Source organism: Grammomys surdaster, unplaced genomic scaffold (genome assembly GCF_004785775.1).
Source record: "Grammomys surdaster isolate TR1022 unplaced genomic scaffold, NIH_TR_1.0 262, whole genome shotgun sequence".
Taxonomy (NCBI): domain Eukaryota; kingdom Metazoa; phylum Chordata; class Mammalia; order Rodentia; family Muridae; genus Grammomys; species Grammomys surdaster.
In genome coordinates, this window is record NW_021604703.1 from 3,347,073 (window position 1) to 3,366,325 (window position 19,253).

General features: G+C 47.4%; 1 protein-coding gene across 2 annotated transcripts in view; it reads right to left on the reverse strand.

Annotated features, from left to right (window-relative positions):
- Fstl4 (follistatin like 4) overlaps positions 1-19,253 on the reverse strand; it is a 419,001-nt gene that overhangs the window by 170,517 nt on the left and 229,231 nt on the right. Inside the window, exon 4 of one of the 2 annotated variants that reach the window (XM_028775986.1) lies at positions 16,878-17,123. In XM_028775986.1, the coding sequence (XP_028631819.1) occupies positions 16,878-17,123 (246 nt within the window). The remainder of the gene's footprint in view (positions 1-16,877; positions 17,124-19,253) is intronic. The other variant, XM_028775987.1, reaches the window with a different exon arrangement.

The window sequence follows — 19,253 nt, forward strand, 5'->3', positions numbered from 1 at the left end:
TCTCTCTCTCTCTCTCTCTCTCTCTCTCTCTCTCTCTCTCTCTCTCTGTGGTGTCCACTCCCTGTCCCTTCTCTGCCATCCTCCCCTCCCTGTGTGATTGCTAAGAGTCAGGCCTAGAGTGCAGCAGTGAGACAGACCGGTCCTTCCTTGAGTTCAGCAAGGTGATGGTGTAACCTCCAGATGCTGTGACCACCAGACCAACCACACTCACCAATTACCAGTGTCAGAGAACACAGCGGAGACCCTAGAGCTCTACACTCCAGCTCCTTGAACCACACCTGGTCCTGGGCCCAGTGCATAAACCTTGGCAAACAACATGATCTTTTGCTCTTGTCTATAAAGTATTAATTTTGGGGATGTTCAGAAACACCTGGAGCTTCTGAGAGGGGAATTTTGGTCACTAGGAATCTCTGTGTGATTGATGCAGTTGTTTGGATTTGAAATGGATAACCGTGCATTGTTTGTGTGACTTCACTGTTCCTTTCTGGATAGTCAGGATACCTGTAGGCACAAAGGTCAAGGCGGAAGCAATAGCCAAGAGGTACCCAAGCTATGCGTAAGGAGATTGCATTCTTCTGATGCCACAAACAGAATGAGTTTCAGCCTGAAACCCATTAGCTCTGAGTCTGTTTTTAGAATTTACAGCCTCCCTAGAGAATTTCCTTAGCCCTGGAGGGAACAAGGCAGGGTGGAGGACTTGGCCTATTACTTGAATGTGCTCACACGTGGGAGCAAGGTCAGATGGAGGTGTATGCTTCCATTCCTACATGTGTTCTCTCTCCCACGGGACCTTAAGAAAGGTGTAAGCAAGCATTCAAAGCCACTGGAACCTTGGTGCTGGCATGGAGCTGAATCCATTCACCCTCACCCCAGCTCCGTTCACACAGATGCTAAGCTCTGGGGAGCAGGCTGGTGAGTTACTGTCTACTTTCGGCTGGTGATGCTGGTTAAATCATTAAAGGTAGAACCAGAAGCTCATGCCATGCAGTAAATACTTCAGTTAACTAAAGCCACATCACTTAGCAGCTGTTTATTTTAGCCATATGTCATGAGAAAGGGTAGGAGAGAAAGTGGAATAGGGGAGGGGAGCTAAAGGGGAGAGAGGGAGGTATGGGTGGTGGCCCAAGGGAAGGATGGATATTCCATAGGCTTCGCTTACCCTGGCCACTTGCTTTGTCTGAAGTAGGCCCTTCACGTTTGAACAGCTTCCGTTCGTAAGCGATTTCTTGGCCCATTTCAGTGGAACATCTCCATCGGCACAGGCAACTCCTCCCCAGACAATGAAGGCCAACTTGTCTCACCAAATCCTGTTCTTTAAACATCTCCCAGACACACCTTCCTTTGTGTTTGTCTACCCTTCCAACCTCTTCATAGATACGATAGAGACCAGAGCCTGGTGTGTTTGAGACAGGTGGAACCCATTTGGGTACCTGGAAGGGAGTGGCACCTCTTCTGGAGGTTGTGTGCAGCCCTCTCCTAACCTCCTACCTCTCCTATCCTGGTCATGCCCAGATCTTTGACTCAGATTCTCAGGGATACAAACTTCCAAGCAGAGTGTCAGAGGCAGGGGCGGGGTGGAGCGGGAGCGAGAAGAGCCTTTTTGAAGACTGTGACCTTTTGTGGGTCAGGCAAAGGTTCTTGTCAGATAAAAACCTTTGTCCCATTAAAGGCCACCTCCCTGGAAGGAGTTTTTCTCCAATTAACTTAATTCATGTATCAGTTCCTCTGACCAATGGCCCCTGGAGCCCTGGGAGGAGACATAGCATCCCATTGCTAGGCAGGTCACCTCAAACATTTGCTCAGTTAATTGGCCACTACCTTGTTAAGCCTTCCTCAGTGGTCTCCAGGAGTGACTTCAACTCCCTACCCATCCCTCATACCAGCCTCTCAGTCCAGGGATTCAAGACTGGAATCCTACTGTCTTTGAACTCACAGCTTGAACTGGCCCTGGGTGTCTGGGGCATGCAGGTGTGTTACAGGTAGCACATGCTCCGTTCTCTACCTGTTCCCTCCGTCATTCTTACCCCCTTTACTTCCCTTTTTGAGTTTTCTCCCCATAGATTTGCATCTTACACTGTGTGTGTTTTGCATTTCAGTCTTTATTATGTCTATGTGTGTGTATCTGTGTATGGGTGTGCCCATGTGTGCAGGTGTCTGTGGAGACCAGGAGTGGAAGATATCCTTGGATCCAGAATTGCAGGGAGGTTGTGAGCTGCCTGATGTGGGTGCTGGGAACTGAACTCGAGTCCTCTGGGAGAGCAATGTGTGCGCTTAAGCACCGAGCCCTCTCTCTAGCCCCTTGTTTGAATGTTTAATGGCAATACCAAATAGTTATTGTTTGGAAGAACTACAGCGGGCAAGCAGCTATTGGTAGAAATTGCCTGTGGTGTGCTAGGGACGCCTGGGATCCTGTACTGTGTCTCTACTCTCCTGTGGATGTCTTCATACTGGAGGGCAGGGTGGTCCAAGGTGGGGTTGGGGGTACAATGATAAGAGCCAATCCTCCATCCAGGTTCTGGGTGGCAGTGGAGTCACACACAGACTGAGAACTTCTGAGGCAGCAGAGGGCATGACATGGAAGCACCCCAGCTAGGGGGTCCAGTGTGTCTTATAGTGTCTCCATTTGTCAAGAAGGCATAACAGAAGTCTTCATCCTGAAGAGTAAATGAGTGAAGGAAATGAATTGCTTAGCACTGGACCTGGCATTGAACGCGGGCCTGTGGACCCTGCCCTCCATTCCCGTCCAAGCTCTAGTTTCTTATAAAAGGGACAAGCGTGAAAATAATTTACTAAAAGTGTGGGTGACTGTAATCAGAGTCAGTGAAGTCCTTATAGACTGGACCCCTAAGAAGCCTGGTGGGACCTTCTCTTCCTTCCTAGCATTCTGGATGGACATGGTCAGGTGTGTCCCTGCTTCCTGCCAACTGTTCCTGTGCACTATGTCTTTGGCTAGCACTGCAGGGAGGGGGTTGGCCTTGACTCATCGCCTATCGATCCTGTTGTCCTGAGGTCCTTTATAGAACCACAGCTATTTGCCCAGAGGGCCTCACTACTTTTTAAAATGCAGAGTTTGTGTCTTTACAATTGGCAGGGAAGTGTTTATGGAGACAGGCCTGGCACATAAACAAGATCTTCTTGCCATTAAAATCTAGCAGGGGTGGGAGGCCCGCACGAAGGAGGGAGACCAAAACAGAAAGAGACAGAGAGCTGCCCCTGAGGAATGTAAGCGGGCACCTGCCTTCCTGTGGGGGCAAGACCTGCCCACCTTATCCTCATCTTGCTTGGCATTGCTGGGGACCCTTTACTCTGCAATGTGCTTGTACCACACAGTCACACAGAGACAGTCACTTTGGGTCAGAGAATGAATGTGATTAGTTTCATTACCAAGCCTGAATACAGCAATGCTTAATGTCGTCTGTGGAACCCCAGATGCCTTCTTTTTGGCCCCTTTCAGGAGCGACTGTATTTAGGTTTGTGTTGAGCCACAAGTGGCTTGGTGGAGGAGGAGGAGGAACACCAGGGATGCTTATCAGAGCTGTCTGAGGGGTCTCCTCTTGCTGCCAGTCTGGTCACTCACCCTATGTGTCTCCCGAGGTACAGCTCAGGTCCTCTGTCCTGTGTGATGCACAGAGGAGAGATGACAGCCCAGAACTGCAGTCGCCTGCCAGCTCAGAAACAGAGCTTGGCTTTTCAATCAGATGCTAATGGATGGGGAAGGTCGTGAGATGATGCCCAGAAAACATCTGCTAGTGACAGACTGGAAGCCTTGTGAATGGTAGATGTGGTAGTGTCACTTGCTGCAGTGGCCTTTATTAGTTCTGCATATGGTTTTATCCCATGTTAGTTTCTACTGTCTTGAAGGCTTAACTTCTGCCTCTGGACAGAGTGATTCTGTGCCTCCCCTTTTGTCCCCAAAGCGTGAAGACGTGGGCCTCACACCTTCTCTCAGAGATGAACCATGGCGGTTCATGTGGAACTTTACGGCCGAGAGTTCTGGCCATCCGACTCATTACTGGCCACCTCAGGGGCATGGTGTTGTATGCTCATTACACATTGTGGGCTAAGGAAGATGCACAGCAACCCCGTGTTAGTTATTTTTCTCTTTATGACAAAATGCAGGGAAAAAGCAAAGGCTTGTTGTGGTTCATAGTTTGATGAGATACATATCACAATGGAGGGGAATGCATGGCAGGGGGTGTGAGACATCACATCCTCAGGAAGGAAGGAAGGAGGGAAGAAGGGAGGGAGGGAGGGAGGGAGGGAGGGAGGGAGGGAGAGACAGAGAGAGAGAGAGAGAGAGAGAGAGAGAGAGAGAGAGAGAGAGAGAGAGATAGGGGCTGCTGCTCACATTCTAGGCAGGTCTTCTTTGCCCAGTGGAACATCTGTAGGAACATCCCTGCGTATACCCAGAGGTGTGTCTCCTAGGTGATTCTAGATCTAATCAAATTGACAGAGAAGGTTGTGGGTCGGAATGAGGTTTTCTTCCATGTTACTCTCAACCTTAGCATGTTTCCTGGGGAGCAGTCAGGATGATTGATGGGAGGCTTAATCTTTATGGAGAAATCCCCCAGTCAGAGGCTAAGCCTATCAGAGCTGCTTGGACACACCAGCAAACACTAGGAGCCAGGGGTTCCTGGATACAACTGAGATAACCAGCAGTGCTTGTTTAGAGCCAGCTCTGGGTTCATTCGGGCCTACTGGGACAAAGGAAATGGAAACTCGCCTCCTTGGGCTCATGTAGACTACCTAGCTCTCTTACTCAAGAAGAATTTGTGTATGATCTGGCCTAGTATGGTGGCCCACACAAGTTACCTCAGCACTTAAGAGGCTATATCAGGAGGAGTGAAGTGAGGCCAGCCTGGGTTACATAATAAGACCTTGTCTAAAAAATGTGTATAATCTGTTGAAATTCCCAGAAGCAAGTGTCTTAGTTTGTATTCTATTGCTATGATAAACATCATGACCAAAAGCAACCTGGGGAGGAAAGGCTTTATTACATCTTGCAGCTTATGGTTCATCATAAAGAGAAGTCAGGGCAGGAACTCAAAGCAGGAACCTGGAGGCAGGCACTGAAGCAGAATCCATGAAGGAGTGCTGTTTACCGGCTTGCTCCCCATGGCTTGCTCAGTCTGCTTTCTTATGTAGTCTCAGTGTCCTGGAACCACTCACAGTGGGTTGAGCCATCTTACATGGGCCATTAATAAAGAAACTGTCTCACAAGTTTGCCTCCAGGCCAGTCTGATGGACGCATTTTCTCAGTTGAGGGTCCTTTGTTTCAGATGGCCCTAGCTTATTTTCAAGTTGACAAAACACCAACTAGCACAGTGAGTGAGGGGGGACTAAGAACTCTTAGCTTCATAATTTTCCCTTCGAAATTTTGATTAATTGTATTTGGAACAGTCAGACAGCTTAATTTTAGACAGCTTCTCATTTTTGGAAGCCATATGCTCCCCTTAAATCTTGAGTACTAAAGGCCTTCTATTTGTCAGATTCTCTAGGAGGTGGGTGGGCAGAGAAAGAGTCCAGCAGTTAAGAGTACTCGCTGCTCTTGCAGATAACCCAGGTTTGGTTCTCAGCATCCATACTGAGTGGCTTCCAGATCCATATAACTCCAGCTCCAGGGGATCCAATACCTCCCCCTCTGGCCACCACAAGTACTGCATCCATGAGGTGTATACACACACACACACACACACACACATACACACACACACACACACACACACACTTTCTGGGTTGTATCTAAATGGTTGTGGATCCTGCTTCTGTTCCTCTGCCCCAGGCAGGACCATGGAGGTGAGGCGCTCTCAGAAACTTTGTCGATGTAAACATCCACTCTGTCATTTCCACACATGACCACCGTCTGTTGAGTGCAGAACTCTTAGATTAGAATCTCATCACTCAAAACCTCACAGACACTTTTTAATGGATGTACTGTTTTCAATGTTGGCCCTTGGCAAGGAGATCCACTAGGGCCACTAAGAGCCTGGACACAGAACCAGATGTCCTCTCCAGTCTCTCTTGCTGTGCCCATGTGGTTTGCTCTGGGCTCTAGGACAGCTAGTCACCAATGTGTTAACCCTTCTGTGTCTGTTCTTCATGGCTACTATCCCCTCTTACACTGTTTTTCAATTTGACTCTTTCTTACTTCCTGTGTATTATATTTAGGGAGAGGTTTTCTCTATTCTCTTTGGGAAGAACATTTCCCCATATTCTCCAACATGAGAATAAACATTCCCCTTTCCTCCTCATGGTTAACCTGGCTCCTTTCAGCTTAAACGCATAAGGAACTTCTATTCTTGGAGTTCCAGTTCTTCAGATCCTTCCCTTTCCTTCTTCTGCTTCCAGTGATTTTGACAATCTCGAGAGCAAACAGTAATTCTATCTCTCATGTCGTCTCTAAGTTCATGCTTACTTGAGCCGATGGTAGAACCCAGTTGTCTAAAATGTGCTTCTGTTTCTTGGGGTGATACCCCCCAAACATGCTCTTCCTTCCACGGGCTTAACTGAGGGGCCTTCTGTACCATGCTGCTGAACACAATTTCTTTTTACTCTTGTGGAGATTAGTTTTTTGTCAACTTGACACGAGCTAGAGCCATTGAAGAAAGACCCTCAACTGAGGAATTGCTTCCATCAGTTGGCCTGCAGGTAAGTCTGTAGGGATGATGATGATGATGATGATGATGATGATGATGATGATTACTATTGGTACCAAGACAAAACAGATGAAACTTCCTCTGCATTGACAGAAAGGAAAACAAACAAGCTCACTATCTGCATGAAAAGGATGATGGGTCCTTGACACTTCCTGGTACCTTCTCCACCCCTACCCTGTGTTCCTTTGAGACATCTTTGGTAGAAGTATTTTTCCTTTTGTGACCTTGTAAGTTACCTCTTCTTTGGCCCTTCCTTTTTGACCCGCATCTACCTATCAGGAAAGTTTCTTCCATCAGACTATCACAGCTTGGCTTCTAGGGTTTCTTATGGCACTGGAAAAGCTATGGGGAGCCAAAAAAAACCTGGGTCTGTGTGATCTTCACCACATTATCAGGTGGAGTTAGCAGGTCTACATAGACTTGAAGATATCTGCCAATGCCCTCAACAAAGACTTTGGGTTTATTGTATGTCAAAGGAAATGTGGACCTTCTTACTGTATTGGAGTGAACTATGTAACATCTGAGAGACAGATGGAAACATGGATGTGTGAGAGGAAGGGGAAGGTTACAGAGATAGGGAAGGAGAGAAGAGATAGAGATAGTGTGAGCCCGTGGGTACTAGTTTAGTAAGGTAGGGTGAGGGAGGGAGGCACTGACCCGCACCCCAGAAGTGTCTGCTGGACCACTGAGGACCAGGTGTTTGGGCCTTATTTTAGCTGTCTTAAGAAGTGATGGTAGAAGCTGGGTAGTGGTGGCACACGCCTTTAATCCCAGCACTTGGGAGGCAGAGGCAGGTGGATTTCTGAGTTCAAGGCCAGCCTGGTCTACAGAATGAGTTCCAGGACAGCCAGGGCTACACAGAGAAACCCTGCCTCAAAACAAACAAGCAAGCAAACAAATAAACCAAAGAAGTGATGGTAGACTGAGTACAAGAGGTAGAAGAGGAAATAGAAGCTCTCCTAGGAAGACAGCTAAAGAGAGATGACTGGCAGGTCCCCAGAGGAGCCCTCCGTTCTAGCTACTCAGAGAAACACATGGCTCAGATGCACCTGCTTACAAAAGGATGTGGACAGAGTTCATTGCGTCTGGCTGTTTTAATTACCTACAAATCAAGTGATTTTGCTTCCTTCGTTTAGCAGGAGGTTTTTTGAAAGCCATTTCCACTCCGATTGCCTCCATTAGTGAGTGGAGAGGATGCATCGAAGCAGAATGGAGTAGGCAAAGAAAAGCAGAGGCCAGGGCTCTGAGGACAGGGGATGCCTAAGACCGGTAGATGCCGGGAAGTACCCCTACCCTTTACACCTCAGGAAACCCTCTGTCCTGGACCTGGCTCTCGCATGGCACCTGGAATCTGGAAGAGAATAGAGCTCAAGTGTTTTGCCTGACAAAGAAACACCATAGATTCATTGACTCAAGTGGTAAAGGGGTGGAACCTCCTCAGCTCTGGGTTGGTGTAGAGCGTTTCAGACTCCATATTTGGCTATTCTTGTGGTGTTGTTATTATAGCAGAGCTTGCTCCATCAGGGACTCTGCTGATTGTCCCCTGCTGTGCTTCCTCTGGTCACTGCATGGAGCTTATTTATTTCAGTTACTGGGTGGCATTCTGTGTTCCTTTTTTTCCTTAGAGAAGGAAAGATGGCCTAAACATTGCTTTCCTGAGCTGAAAAGTAGGCAGAAGGGTCAGGCACTTATCTCACCCCTGGAGTGTGGAGGCAAGGGCAAAAGGAACCAGGTGTCAGGACCAGTCTGGTCATCAGGTTTCTTGCTCAACTTCTGGCCCACACCAAAGGACAGAGTCTGGGTCAAGTCTCGGTGAAGCAGAAGACCTAAAGTGATGCCCATCTATAGGAGACTGAGGAAGTTCTGCCCTGCGGCCCAAGGAAGCAGACATGCTCTGCGGTGGGTGGTCGGGCATACAGAGTCAACATGTTTGAGTTGTGGCTGGTCTGACAGCTGCTGAGTTTGTCACACACATAATTAGATAAACTGCTCAAGCACAGAGATTGGGTATGCAGTGCCATTTAGTGGCTGCTACACAGGGGCCTTTCTTAATTGAAGGCACAGTAGGGGGGAGCCTCAAGGAAGTCCCAAATCAACCTCTTCTTGCTCTAGTAATTTGACATTTGACTGGGAGTGATCATCTGAAAACTCACAGGTTCTGGGCATCAGCTCCAGCTCTGAAAGGCCTGAGCTGCCACAGCCAAGGCCACTTCTCTTTCCACAGTCTTCCGCCAAGCAGCCTCCTGGAGGGATAGTTATAAGTAGGGGCTCCATGTCTGTCTGTCTTCCTGTCTGTCTGTCTGTCTGTCTGTCCCTTCATTGTTCTTCTCCTTCTTCCTCTTCCCCTCAATGTCTTTGTGGCCCTCTAAACGTTCTTTTGCTGTGACAGAACATTTCACAAGATGAACTTAGAGGAGGAAAGATTTGTCTTGGCTCATCTATGTGGTGTATGCGTGTGTGTGTATACGTGTGTGTGTGTGTGTGTGTGTGTATGTCCAGTCTATCATTGGAGGGGAAGGCATGATGAAGTTCATGGCAGTGGGAATGTATGACGGGGGTTGTTCACATCATGGTAGAATAGGAATCAAGAGCGGGGCAGGATCCAGGGGCTGGGTATAATCTTCAAGCTCTGTCCCTAGTGACCCACCTCTAGCTGAGTCCCATCTTCTAACAATTCCTCCTTAAGCCTTTGTCCTCAAAGGAGCTGGGGCACCAAGGTGTAAACTGTGAGCCTGTCTGGGGCTTTCCAGATCCAAGGCACAGCATCCTCCTGTCCCAGAGATCCCACGCAGCCTTCGAGCAGGCTCTTCCTCATGGATCTGTCTATTCTTTGCTGAGGTCTTCTAAAGGATTCCTGTTCTGTCAGTCCAAGGGACTGTATGCTGCATAGTCACTAGTGTGTGGATTCCGTCAAAAAATTAGTAGAACATCTCCAGTGAGGTAGGCAGAGAAAAATAAAGCAGACGCCTATGTTAGCAAGGATGTTCAGCATGAAAGGGGGCTAGGCACTAACAAGAACTTTTCATGGAGGGGATCTGGTGCGTCATAGAACTTCTTCCAGCATGCTAGCTAGCTTGAGGTTCACACAGGAAAGCCCTGGTCCTGCAGGAATCATATATCATATCTCATTTCATATCATATATTACACCATACCATATACCATGCCATAGCATATCATACCATAGCATACCATATCAAATTATATCATATATCATGTCATATCTACCAATCATCTATCTACCATATATTTGTTTGTGTCTCTCTCTGTGATCTTTGTGTCTCTCTCTTTCATATTCTCTCTCTCCCTCTCTCTCTCTCTCTATATATATATGTATATGTATATGTATATGTATATGTATATGTATATGTATATGTATATGTATATGTATATGTATGTGTGTGAATACAAGCAGAGAAGTCAGTGGAGGGTATTGGGTAACCCCCTCCATCTCTCTCTCCCTTACTTCTTTTGGGCAAGTCACTATTGAGTAGCTTGGTTGTCAACAAAATGCTGTGATCTTTAGGCCCCGACAGCTCTGGGGTTCCAGGGGAAGTTGATACCATACCTAGCCCGTTATGTTGGTGCTAGAACCTGAACTCAGATCCCCATGGTTGTGCAACAAGAGCTCTTCAACACTGAGCCATCTCCATGGCCCTGTATAGGTGAGCTTATGTAATTCAATGGCCATGGAACAAAGAGACGGAGAAAGTGTGTTTGGTTCTGAAGGGATTCTGAGGCAAAGCCTTCTCTTTTGACTCTAGGATTGGAGAGTGAGCCTGACAATGGCTGACATACCGAGGAAGTTAGAGAGAAGCAGGGTGGGATACAGAGACAAGCAGAAGAGGTGCTGAAGACAGCAAGGAACAATGGCAGAGGTGGGAGACTCAGAGACCATAGCTTGTTTCTGTGCACAAAATCAATGCAGTGCGAGACTTTCTCAGCTCAATAACTTATTAGCAATTTTTAATTACTGGGTTGTAATTAATTCATTCAGAATGCAGCTGTTCTGTGGAGCATGCCACACGTGCTGAACTGATAGTGTGCTTGCGCATTTGCAGGGGACCCAGACCAAGACATTGCTTGCTGAAATCCAAGGGGAAATAGTCAAAGAACACACACGTTTGTTTGAAGTCATTTTTTTTCTACTCTGGCAGCAGATTCTACAAGTGAGATAAATACACCCCAAGGAGGGTGCAGTGGGGTGCGTGTTTGTGCTGGGGTATGGGTAAATTTTCAGTTCAGCTGGTCTCTAGGTGTGTACATTGATGCTGGACAGATCTACAGAGTGGGGAGGAGTCCCCCAAATTAAAGATTGCCCATCGATTCCTATCTATCCTTGAGGTCTTGGTGTCTGGTGAGAGAGACTGTAGGCTGAGATAGTATGGATGCTAGGGACTGGAGCTGGCCTTCATTGCAACGGTCACCTCCTCTCCCTCATACAGCATTAGTCTGAGTTCACACTGCTCTGTCTGGCTCTTTCCTGAACTCACTTCTCCCTGGGAGCCAAATTTTAGACACTTGATTCTTTCTGCACCCCTCAAAACCTCCGCCATGGTTTCTACCTGGCACCCCTTCTATCTTTTCAAGACCCATCTCCTAGGGTCTCCTCTGACAAGCATGCTTCTGAAGCCTTTCTCTCCTTCACATCTTCTGACAGTTGAACATCTTTCTCAGGTTCTACCAACATTTTTCCAAACTCTTCCATACATTCCAGGGTATTGATTCCTTGCTGGGTATCAGCTTCTCTTGCTTCTTGCTAACCAGCTAGGGAACCTGGAGACTCAGCTCTCTTTACAGAAGGAGCCATCTGGAGGAGATCAAACTCCAGTCACTTACTGAAGAAACAGGTAGGACCCATCTTGTCTCCTCTAGCTTGAAGGAAGAGCCACCACCTCTTACCTTTGTGCCATACCCACTGTAGCCTCTGTATTCTTATGGAGCTGTGACCATGAGTACTCAAGAGGAAAATTGAAAAGGACAAACGATTTACTTTGGCTTGTGTCTCTAGGGGATTCAGGACATAGTCATGTGGCCTCATCCATTTGGGTAGGACGTGGTGGTAGTGGAGTGTGTGGTGTGGAAGGCTCTTTATCTCATGTTTGCCGGAGAGCTGAGAAAGAGATGATAAGAAAAAGCAAGTTCTGAAGGACACATCCCATGACCTGGTTGTTCTACTTCTGTAACCTCAAGAAATGCTACTGTTTCACAGATCAAGACATTAATGTCAGAACACCTAAACTCTCACAGTTCGAGTCTAGTGTCCCCCCCCTTTTTTTTCTCTCTCTTACCATGTGGCTCAGGTTCACTTTGATTTTTTCATGTTTCTGCTTGCCCAGGACTGGGTGAAGAGCTTGCACCACTGTGTCTATCTCCTGATACAATCAGTAGAATGTCCTCACAGACATACTGAGTGAAGTACTTTACCAATCTCCTAGGTATCTCTCAACAAAGCCAAGCTGATGACCAAGATTCATGGTCATGCAATAGGGTATGGATTGTTACAGCCTTTCAGTCCTGCTCCTTGAGTGTGTCTTGCTGTCTGAAATAACATCACCACCACCCAGAGGCCCTCAATTCCACTCAGAGAAAAGTGCTTACTTAGCACAAACACAGCCTATGTGATCCTCACTACACCCCATGGCATGAAAGAGGGTCTGCTATTACACCCACTTTAATGATGAGGCCAGCTTCAGTGGCCTAATCCAAGGAAGCATAGTGACAAAAAAAAAAAAAAAGCTTGGCTCCAAAAGCCTGGGCCTCCTTACTTCCTTGGGTCTCAGTCTTTCCTTGTCAGGAGGCTTTCAAGTTACAGAGGCTGCTCTCCTGGCAGAGTTAAACCATGCCCCATTCTGCCATGGCTCTGCAGCAAGATCTCACATGTCCTGGTGACTAAAGTGTCTTGCGGCTGGCACAACCCAGGATGAAAGTAACTTCCCCTGGAAGGACAGACTTATAGATTTATAGAAGTATAGAAGTGGCCCTGGGAAGGTGTGGAGCCTAAGTTAAGTTCTGAAGGCACCACGATGCAAGTACCTCAGCAGCAATAACAACAACAATAATAATATAATAATAACAACAACAGTGAGATGAAAAGAAAGGGAGAGAGAAAGAAAGAAGGTTCTCTGGCAGAAAGATTTACTTTACTAACACGTGGACAAGGAGCTGAGTTCTCATGACTGTCCACAACACTTAAGACAAAAAGAAGCTAGGGTGCTAGAGAGACGATGGTAAGGTGCTAGAGAGATGCTGCAGCAGTTAAGAGCATTTGCTGCTCGGGGAGAGAATGGGCGTTCAGTTTTCAGTGCCCACATCTGGAGGATCACAAGCGCCTATCACTCTAGTTCCATAAGATCTGAAACCATCATCAGGCCTCTCACCCACAGACACAGATACACAAACACACAGGCACACACATACACACACACATGCACACATACTTTTAGAACATTAACATTTGAAAGATAGAAAAGGCAAGTGAGTATGTGGTTTCCTCATTTTTTAAAATATGCAAATGTAGATTATTTTCTTAGATGTCATTAACCTGGAAGCATGTCTCTGGATCCTGGGCAACCTAAAGGACATCTGTAAATACTCTGCAGGCTGAGGAGACTGAGGACAGGCTCTACCTACCTGGTTGGCTTCCATAATTTCATGGTTTGTTTGGAAACCCACCCAAATATGTCATCATGTCAACCATGTAACCCAACCCTAGTTTGGTGAGGGATTGTTTAGACGGCAAGTTGGTGGGAAAGAGAGTGTGACTTCTGAACCAAGTCAGAGAAAGTGGAAGCTCATGTGCACGGAGGAACACTCTGTGACAAGTTGCCTTCAAACATAAGCTCTGTCTGAAGTCAGGCAGCAAGTCCCATCTAGCGTCTGGGTGTATGACCTTGATGATATCTGGAGTTGAGGAAAAGCACATCCCCCGAAAAGTCTTTCCCAGATTTCTCCTTGCTCCTAACTTTGAACAAGAGATGCCCAGCTTCTGGCCCAGGAGGCCTGGGATCAAAGCTACAAACTTGAATAGAAGCCAGCCAGAGTTTGGGTTTAGTCTGATTTCTCACACAGATCAACGACTCCTAATTTTATTTAGCAGTCACAAAGAAAAATTCTGTCACCATAGCAACTGAGGCTGATTGATAGCAGAAGTTTTCTTATGAGCATGGTGCTTAGAATTCTGACTCTTCTCTCTCATCATGTGTCGAGGGCTGTGTGTCCCCAGCCAGCACTTGGCAGAAGTCTTCCCTACAGGGGCTCTAGACACAGTGCCCTGGTCCAGTGTAATCTGTCACAGCTCTTCTCCTTGATCCACACACTCCGGGCCCATATGAGAGACCATGTATTGGTGGCTTCTGGGGACAGATAAACTCATACAGAGTGGAGTGTTCTCTCATGCATTTTCCCAGAGAATAGAAAATGGTTGATTTTAGAAATTGTGTTTTCATGGGCAAAAGTGTTTTAAAGTTTTTCCCATGTTAATAACTTCTTGGAAATTTGGAATGAATGACAAATTGTCACCCATGGCTCTCAAGCTGGTATTAAACATCCTGCTGCCATTGTGTGGTCGGAACAGCAGATAATGTGGACCTTCACAGCCCCTCTCTCCTCAGCCCCACCCCTCAGTCCTGTCCAGCCTTTGCCATTAGCTTTCTATGGAAGCCAAAGTTCTGGCAGAAGTTCCTTGCTTAGGGCTGATGTGCTGCCCACCCCATGACTCCCTGTTAATCAGTGCCTAAGTCCCTCCAGGACACATCCTAGAGCAATGGTGGTTAAGTTTCCTTGCGCTGTGACCTTTTAATATTGTAGTGATTTCATACTGTAGTGACTCCAACCACAAACTTATTTTTGATGCTACTTCCTAACTGTAATTTTGCTACTGTTAAGAACTGTAATATGAATATCTGTGTTTTCCAATGGCCATAGGAGTCCCCTGTGAAAGGGTCATTTGACCCCCACCTAAGAGGTAATGACTCATAGGTTGAGAACTACTAGAGGAAACCTAGGGCCCTTCTGCCTGCCATGCCTGCCTAACCCCTAGCAATAGGTGTGAAAGGGATTTTCCAAGAAGTCCAGACTTCAAGGGTAGAGAAGAAGTCCTGGTTCTAGGTGGGCACTGTCTGAAAGCATCAGGGCTTGGTTCACACAATCTCCTATAGCAGTCTCTATCTGCCACTAAGCTATCTGGGCTCTGAGAGGTCCCCAGGGGCCTCCTAGGCAGAGCCTCTCTTCCTACCTGTGTGTTCCTTTCTCGTTGGGCATCTCTGTGGTCTAAGCCTGTGGCCATATTAGCTGAGAAGAAGCCATGACTATTTCATATCAGTACAGTGGGCCAGGTGTCATGACACATGCTCTTTGTATATGTCCCTTACTTGCCAGAACATGCAATGAGGGCCACCAGGCCCATTTTATAGCTGAAGGAGAGAACAAAGACGTACAGAGAGGCACCCAGGGCCACACAGCTGAGACATAGCAGAGCCCGGATGTAACCTGATATTTTGGGATGCATGGAGACATTGCTCACTTGAAGGAGGATTTGGAGGGGAACAGCTCTGTGTGTGTGTGGAGGGGGGGTTGGTTCACAGAACTGGTGATACACTGCATTAGGTAGATTCAGTGCATAAATTCAATCAACACGAAGCCCAGCTCGAAACTGCCCTCGTCATCCCTCACTGCGGCAGGTTTTGTGGCCGTTGTTCTTCCCCTCGTATGAAATGAGAAATGCTGTTTGAATAACCGATGGCAGGGGAGGCTGTGCACACGCCGATGAGGAAATAAAAAACCTTCAGAAAGATGCAATTTGGGGGGATATTGGAAACCAGAGAATGGAACATCAGTCTATAAAATTCAACACGGCCAATAAAGCTGGAGCAACTGGTCAAGTGTTTTAGTGCGCTTGGTTGCCGGGGAAGTGGCGGGCACGAGCCGGGCTGCACTTCCAGGCATCCGTCCTCGGCTCGTCGTCGTCGTCTCATTTGCATAATGCACCTCATGATTTTGAAGCACCTCAACATTAGCATCATGACTGCGGCGATGAAAGTGTCACAGGCTTAAGTGCACCTTCCCAGAGCCCACGCCACCACAGCCAACCCAGAATGGCCTCTTTGTTACCAGGGTGCTGGCGGCTCATGGTGGAGGGGGTGAAGGCTCACAAACCTGTGTTTTTCACTTAGACTGTGACCTCTCAACCCAGGCTTGTACTCTATGGCACACACATGCATGTCACAGGGATCCCGTAAGGCCCCCAGCTCGTCACTGTAGAGTAGCTCAGAAGCCCTTGGTAGCCAGTACTTCAAACATATACATCTCTGTCCTCCCTTCCTACTGTATCCAAAGCAGATCTCAGACATCACTGGATCCGAGGCAGCCCTTTCACCTCTAGCATCCTCTGGCTCAGCTAGGTTTGTCCAGCTGCCACGTCCTGTTTCTAATGCACACATGGCTTTTTTACTCATCCTTACAATCATCTCTGCAGGCCGTGGCACACACTACTCACTGAGGTCACATCAACAGAGGGAACAACATTCGAGCCTCTAGCCTTTATATCCACATGCATCTGTGAGCCTCTGAGCATCTTTGTGGTGTACTGTGCTGGGTGCTGAGAAAACATTAATACATAAAACAGAATCCCTCCCTGCAGCTCTTATTGTCTAGCCCCTTCCTTCCCACCTAACCCTCAGCGCATGCATAGTGAGTCCTTTGGTCTCTGTCTCCATAGGTGAGTTCTACTGTCTTTGTTGATTTTGTTCAGAGCTTCTTTGAAAAGGCAAGGCATGGGATGCTCTCCCACTGGCTGAGGACCACTCTGCTAGCATCATCTGGTCATTTTAAATGCACAGTGTAATTTCCTGACTCATGGAACTCTGTTCAGAGGGGTACATGTGGTCTTTGCTGCCACTTTGCAAGGACACATGCTGTGTGGGGACTTGGGTTGTATCCTATTACCTGGTGCCTAATAGAGACTCTGTATTTGTTAAGGATTTGGTTTGGCCTCCCTAGTTTCTGTTCTCAGGGTGGGCAAGGGTGGAGATCTCTGAAGAAGGACTCAGACTTAATACATATCACTGAAAGGTCCCTGCTGCTATTGGGTTAATGTACCAACCCTTCTCTTTACTGCCTCTATACTCAAGACCTGTGCACCCAGCACTGTTGTCACTGGCCACAAGAGTGTCAGAAGACCCATCATAGAACTCTGAAGCAGAGGCAAGGGGCCCTCTTCCTACCTTTGAGGAAGCAGTCCTTGCTGTGTACACTGACAATTCGCTTGCCCAGGAGGCAGGCTGCACGGCGAAGCTCACAGTGGTTCCCGTAGAGCCGCCCATCGGAGCCGCACACAGGCATGTAGCGGGGCCTGCACACCTCCAGACAGTGGCACAAGGGCTGTCCTGTCGTCCTATTGAGCAAGCACCTGGTCCCGTGGCTGCAGAGTTTCTTCCCGCAGGAGGCTGACAGCCCAGGGCTGAGAAGACCTGTGGATGCACACAAACACAGAGGGTTAGCTCAGGCCTGAAGACCAGAGTTACAGTCTATGTTGCTCTTTTAGGTCATGAACAGTAGAAACACACAGGCCTTAACTTCTCATGAGGCTGAGGTGACCCAAGGTGGGGTGTGGGGCCTCTGGGTACACGGACTCCGTGTTCCTCCAAGAAGTAGTTCTAGGAATCAAAAGTGTTCTCTTGGTGTGCAGAGCTCATGTTTTATGAGATTCATTCTGAACATCTCAGACACAGCACGGGTGCATCTCTGAACCCATGGGAGGGCCCTTGGGGGAATACTTGTGCTTTCATGGGCTTACTTTTCCTTGCTCTCAATGGGATAAAAGAAAACACCTAGTCCTGTGCTCACTAAGAGGTGCCTAAGACAGAGGACTGCTCCTATGTCCTGAGACCACTCCACAGACTAGAACTGCATCCAAAGCATTATAAAACTGTTTTTTTCTCCCATCCCTTCCTCTGTCTTTCACTTTCTTCATTTTTCCTCTTATTCCTTTTCCTTTTATTTTCTTTCTTTTGAGATAGCATCTCATACAAACCAGACTGGCTGCAGATTCCTGATCCTCCTGCCTCCACCTCCACCTCCCAAGTGCTAGCATTGCATGCATGGGCCACCACACCCATCATTTTCTTTCTTAAGTGACGACTTGCAGTCAGGCTGTGCACTAGGTCTCTGAGAGGTCTCAAAGATGAATAAGATGTAACTCTGCTTCTCTCTGACCTGCTCATTCTGGTTGAAGATGGAATGTGACAAAGCCATGATATAAATAAGGCCAGTGTGGTGACTTAAATGAGCCCCATAGGCTCATGTATTTCAATGCTTGGTCCCCAATTGGTGGAACTGTTTGGGAAGGATTGGGGGTGTGGCTTTGTTGGAGGAGGTATGTCACTGGAGTTGAGCTCATGCCATTCCAAATGAGATCTGCCTCTCTGTCTTGAACTTACGGATCATCCTGTGAGCTCTCAGCTACTACTCCAGTGCCATGCCTGCCTGCCTGCCTGCCACCCTGCTTTCTGCAATGATGGTCATGGACTCACCCTCTGAACTGTAAGCCCCCAACAAACTCTTCAATGAGTCTCTTTGGCCATGATGTCTTATATCATAACAATTTAAAAGTAACTGAGACACCCGGGCCAGGAAGGAGCTCTGGGAGTCTAAGAACTACTTTTCAGTTCAATGTCAGGCAAAAGTATAGTTGCTGGAAATTGAGAGAGCTGAACAGAAGAATGAAGGAGTGCTACGACTACTCTGGGAAGCTCCTACAGAGTCTAGAGGGGAAATGTGGTAAGGAGGGGGTGGGGAGACCACACCACCAGCAGGGCCACCAGCATCTTCCTCCCACCCTGACCAGTCCTCTATAGCATGGTCTTTATCTGTGAGTAGAAGCCTGAGGCCCTGGAATTGGCGGTTGTCATACTGCTTGGATATCTCCTGTGTCTGACACACACTCACAAGGATCTTTGGACAGTGGTGCCCAGAGCTCACACCCAGAGGCAGATGGCTGGGGGATGGCTTATATCACAGCCCACCCAGAACATGAAACTAATATTCCAACGTAGGAGTCCAGGAAATTACGGGATGCCTCATGACATTAATGACAACATATGGCATGCTGGGAATTTTTAAAAGAACCAGTATTTCAAATAATTACAATGTGACTACAGCGCTTACAGCTATGGTGATGTCTGAGCTGTGCTGTGATACAATGGTCTTCCATGCTTGTTACGGCAGTATACACTGTAATCTCAACGTCTGGGAGGTCCAGGCAAGAGGATGGGAAGTTCAAGGCTAGCCTTGATTACATACTAAGTTTGAGACTAGCCTGGACTATATAACATGTGCCAAAACCAAAACCAAACAAAAAAAACAAGACCGACCGACCTACCAACCAACCAAACCATCTCCCATATGCTATGCAAGACAAGATGGTTCTGGTTGTCAATATTGAGCCTTGAGGCCCAGCTTCTTCTCCCTGGGACAAACATGTTTAAGGAAAAAAACACGAATCCTTCTTTTCCTGTTTTGGGTTAAGTCTGCTTTTCATCAACATAGATTTGAAAGGGGAAAAAAATCAGTTATGGGAAGATTAACTACTTGATTCAATA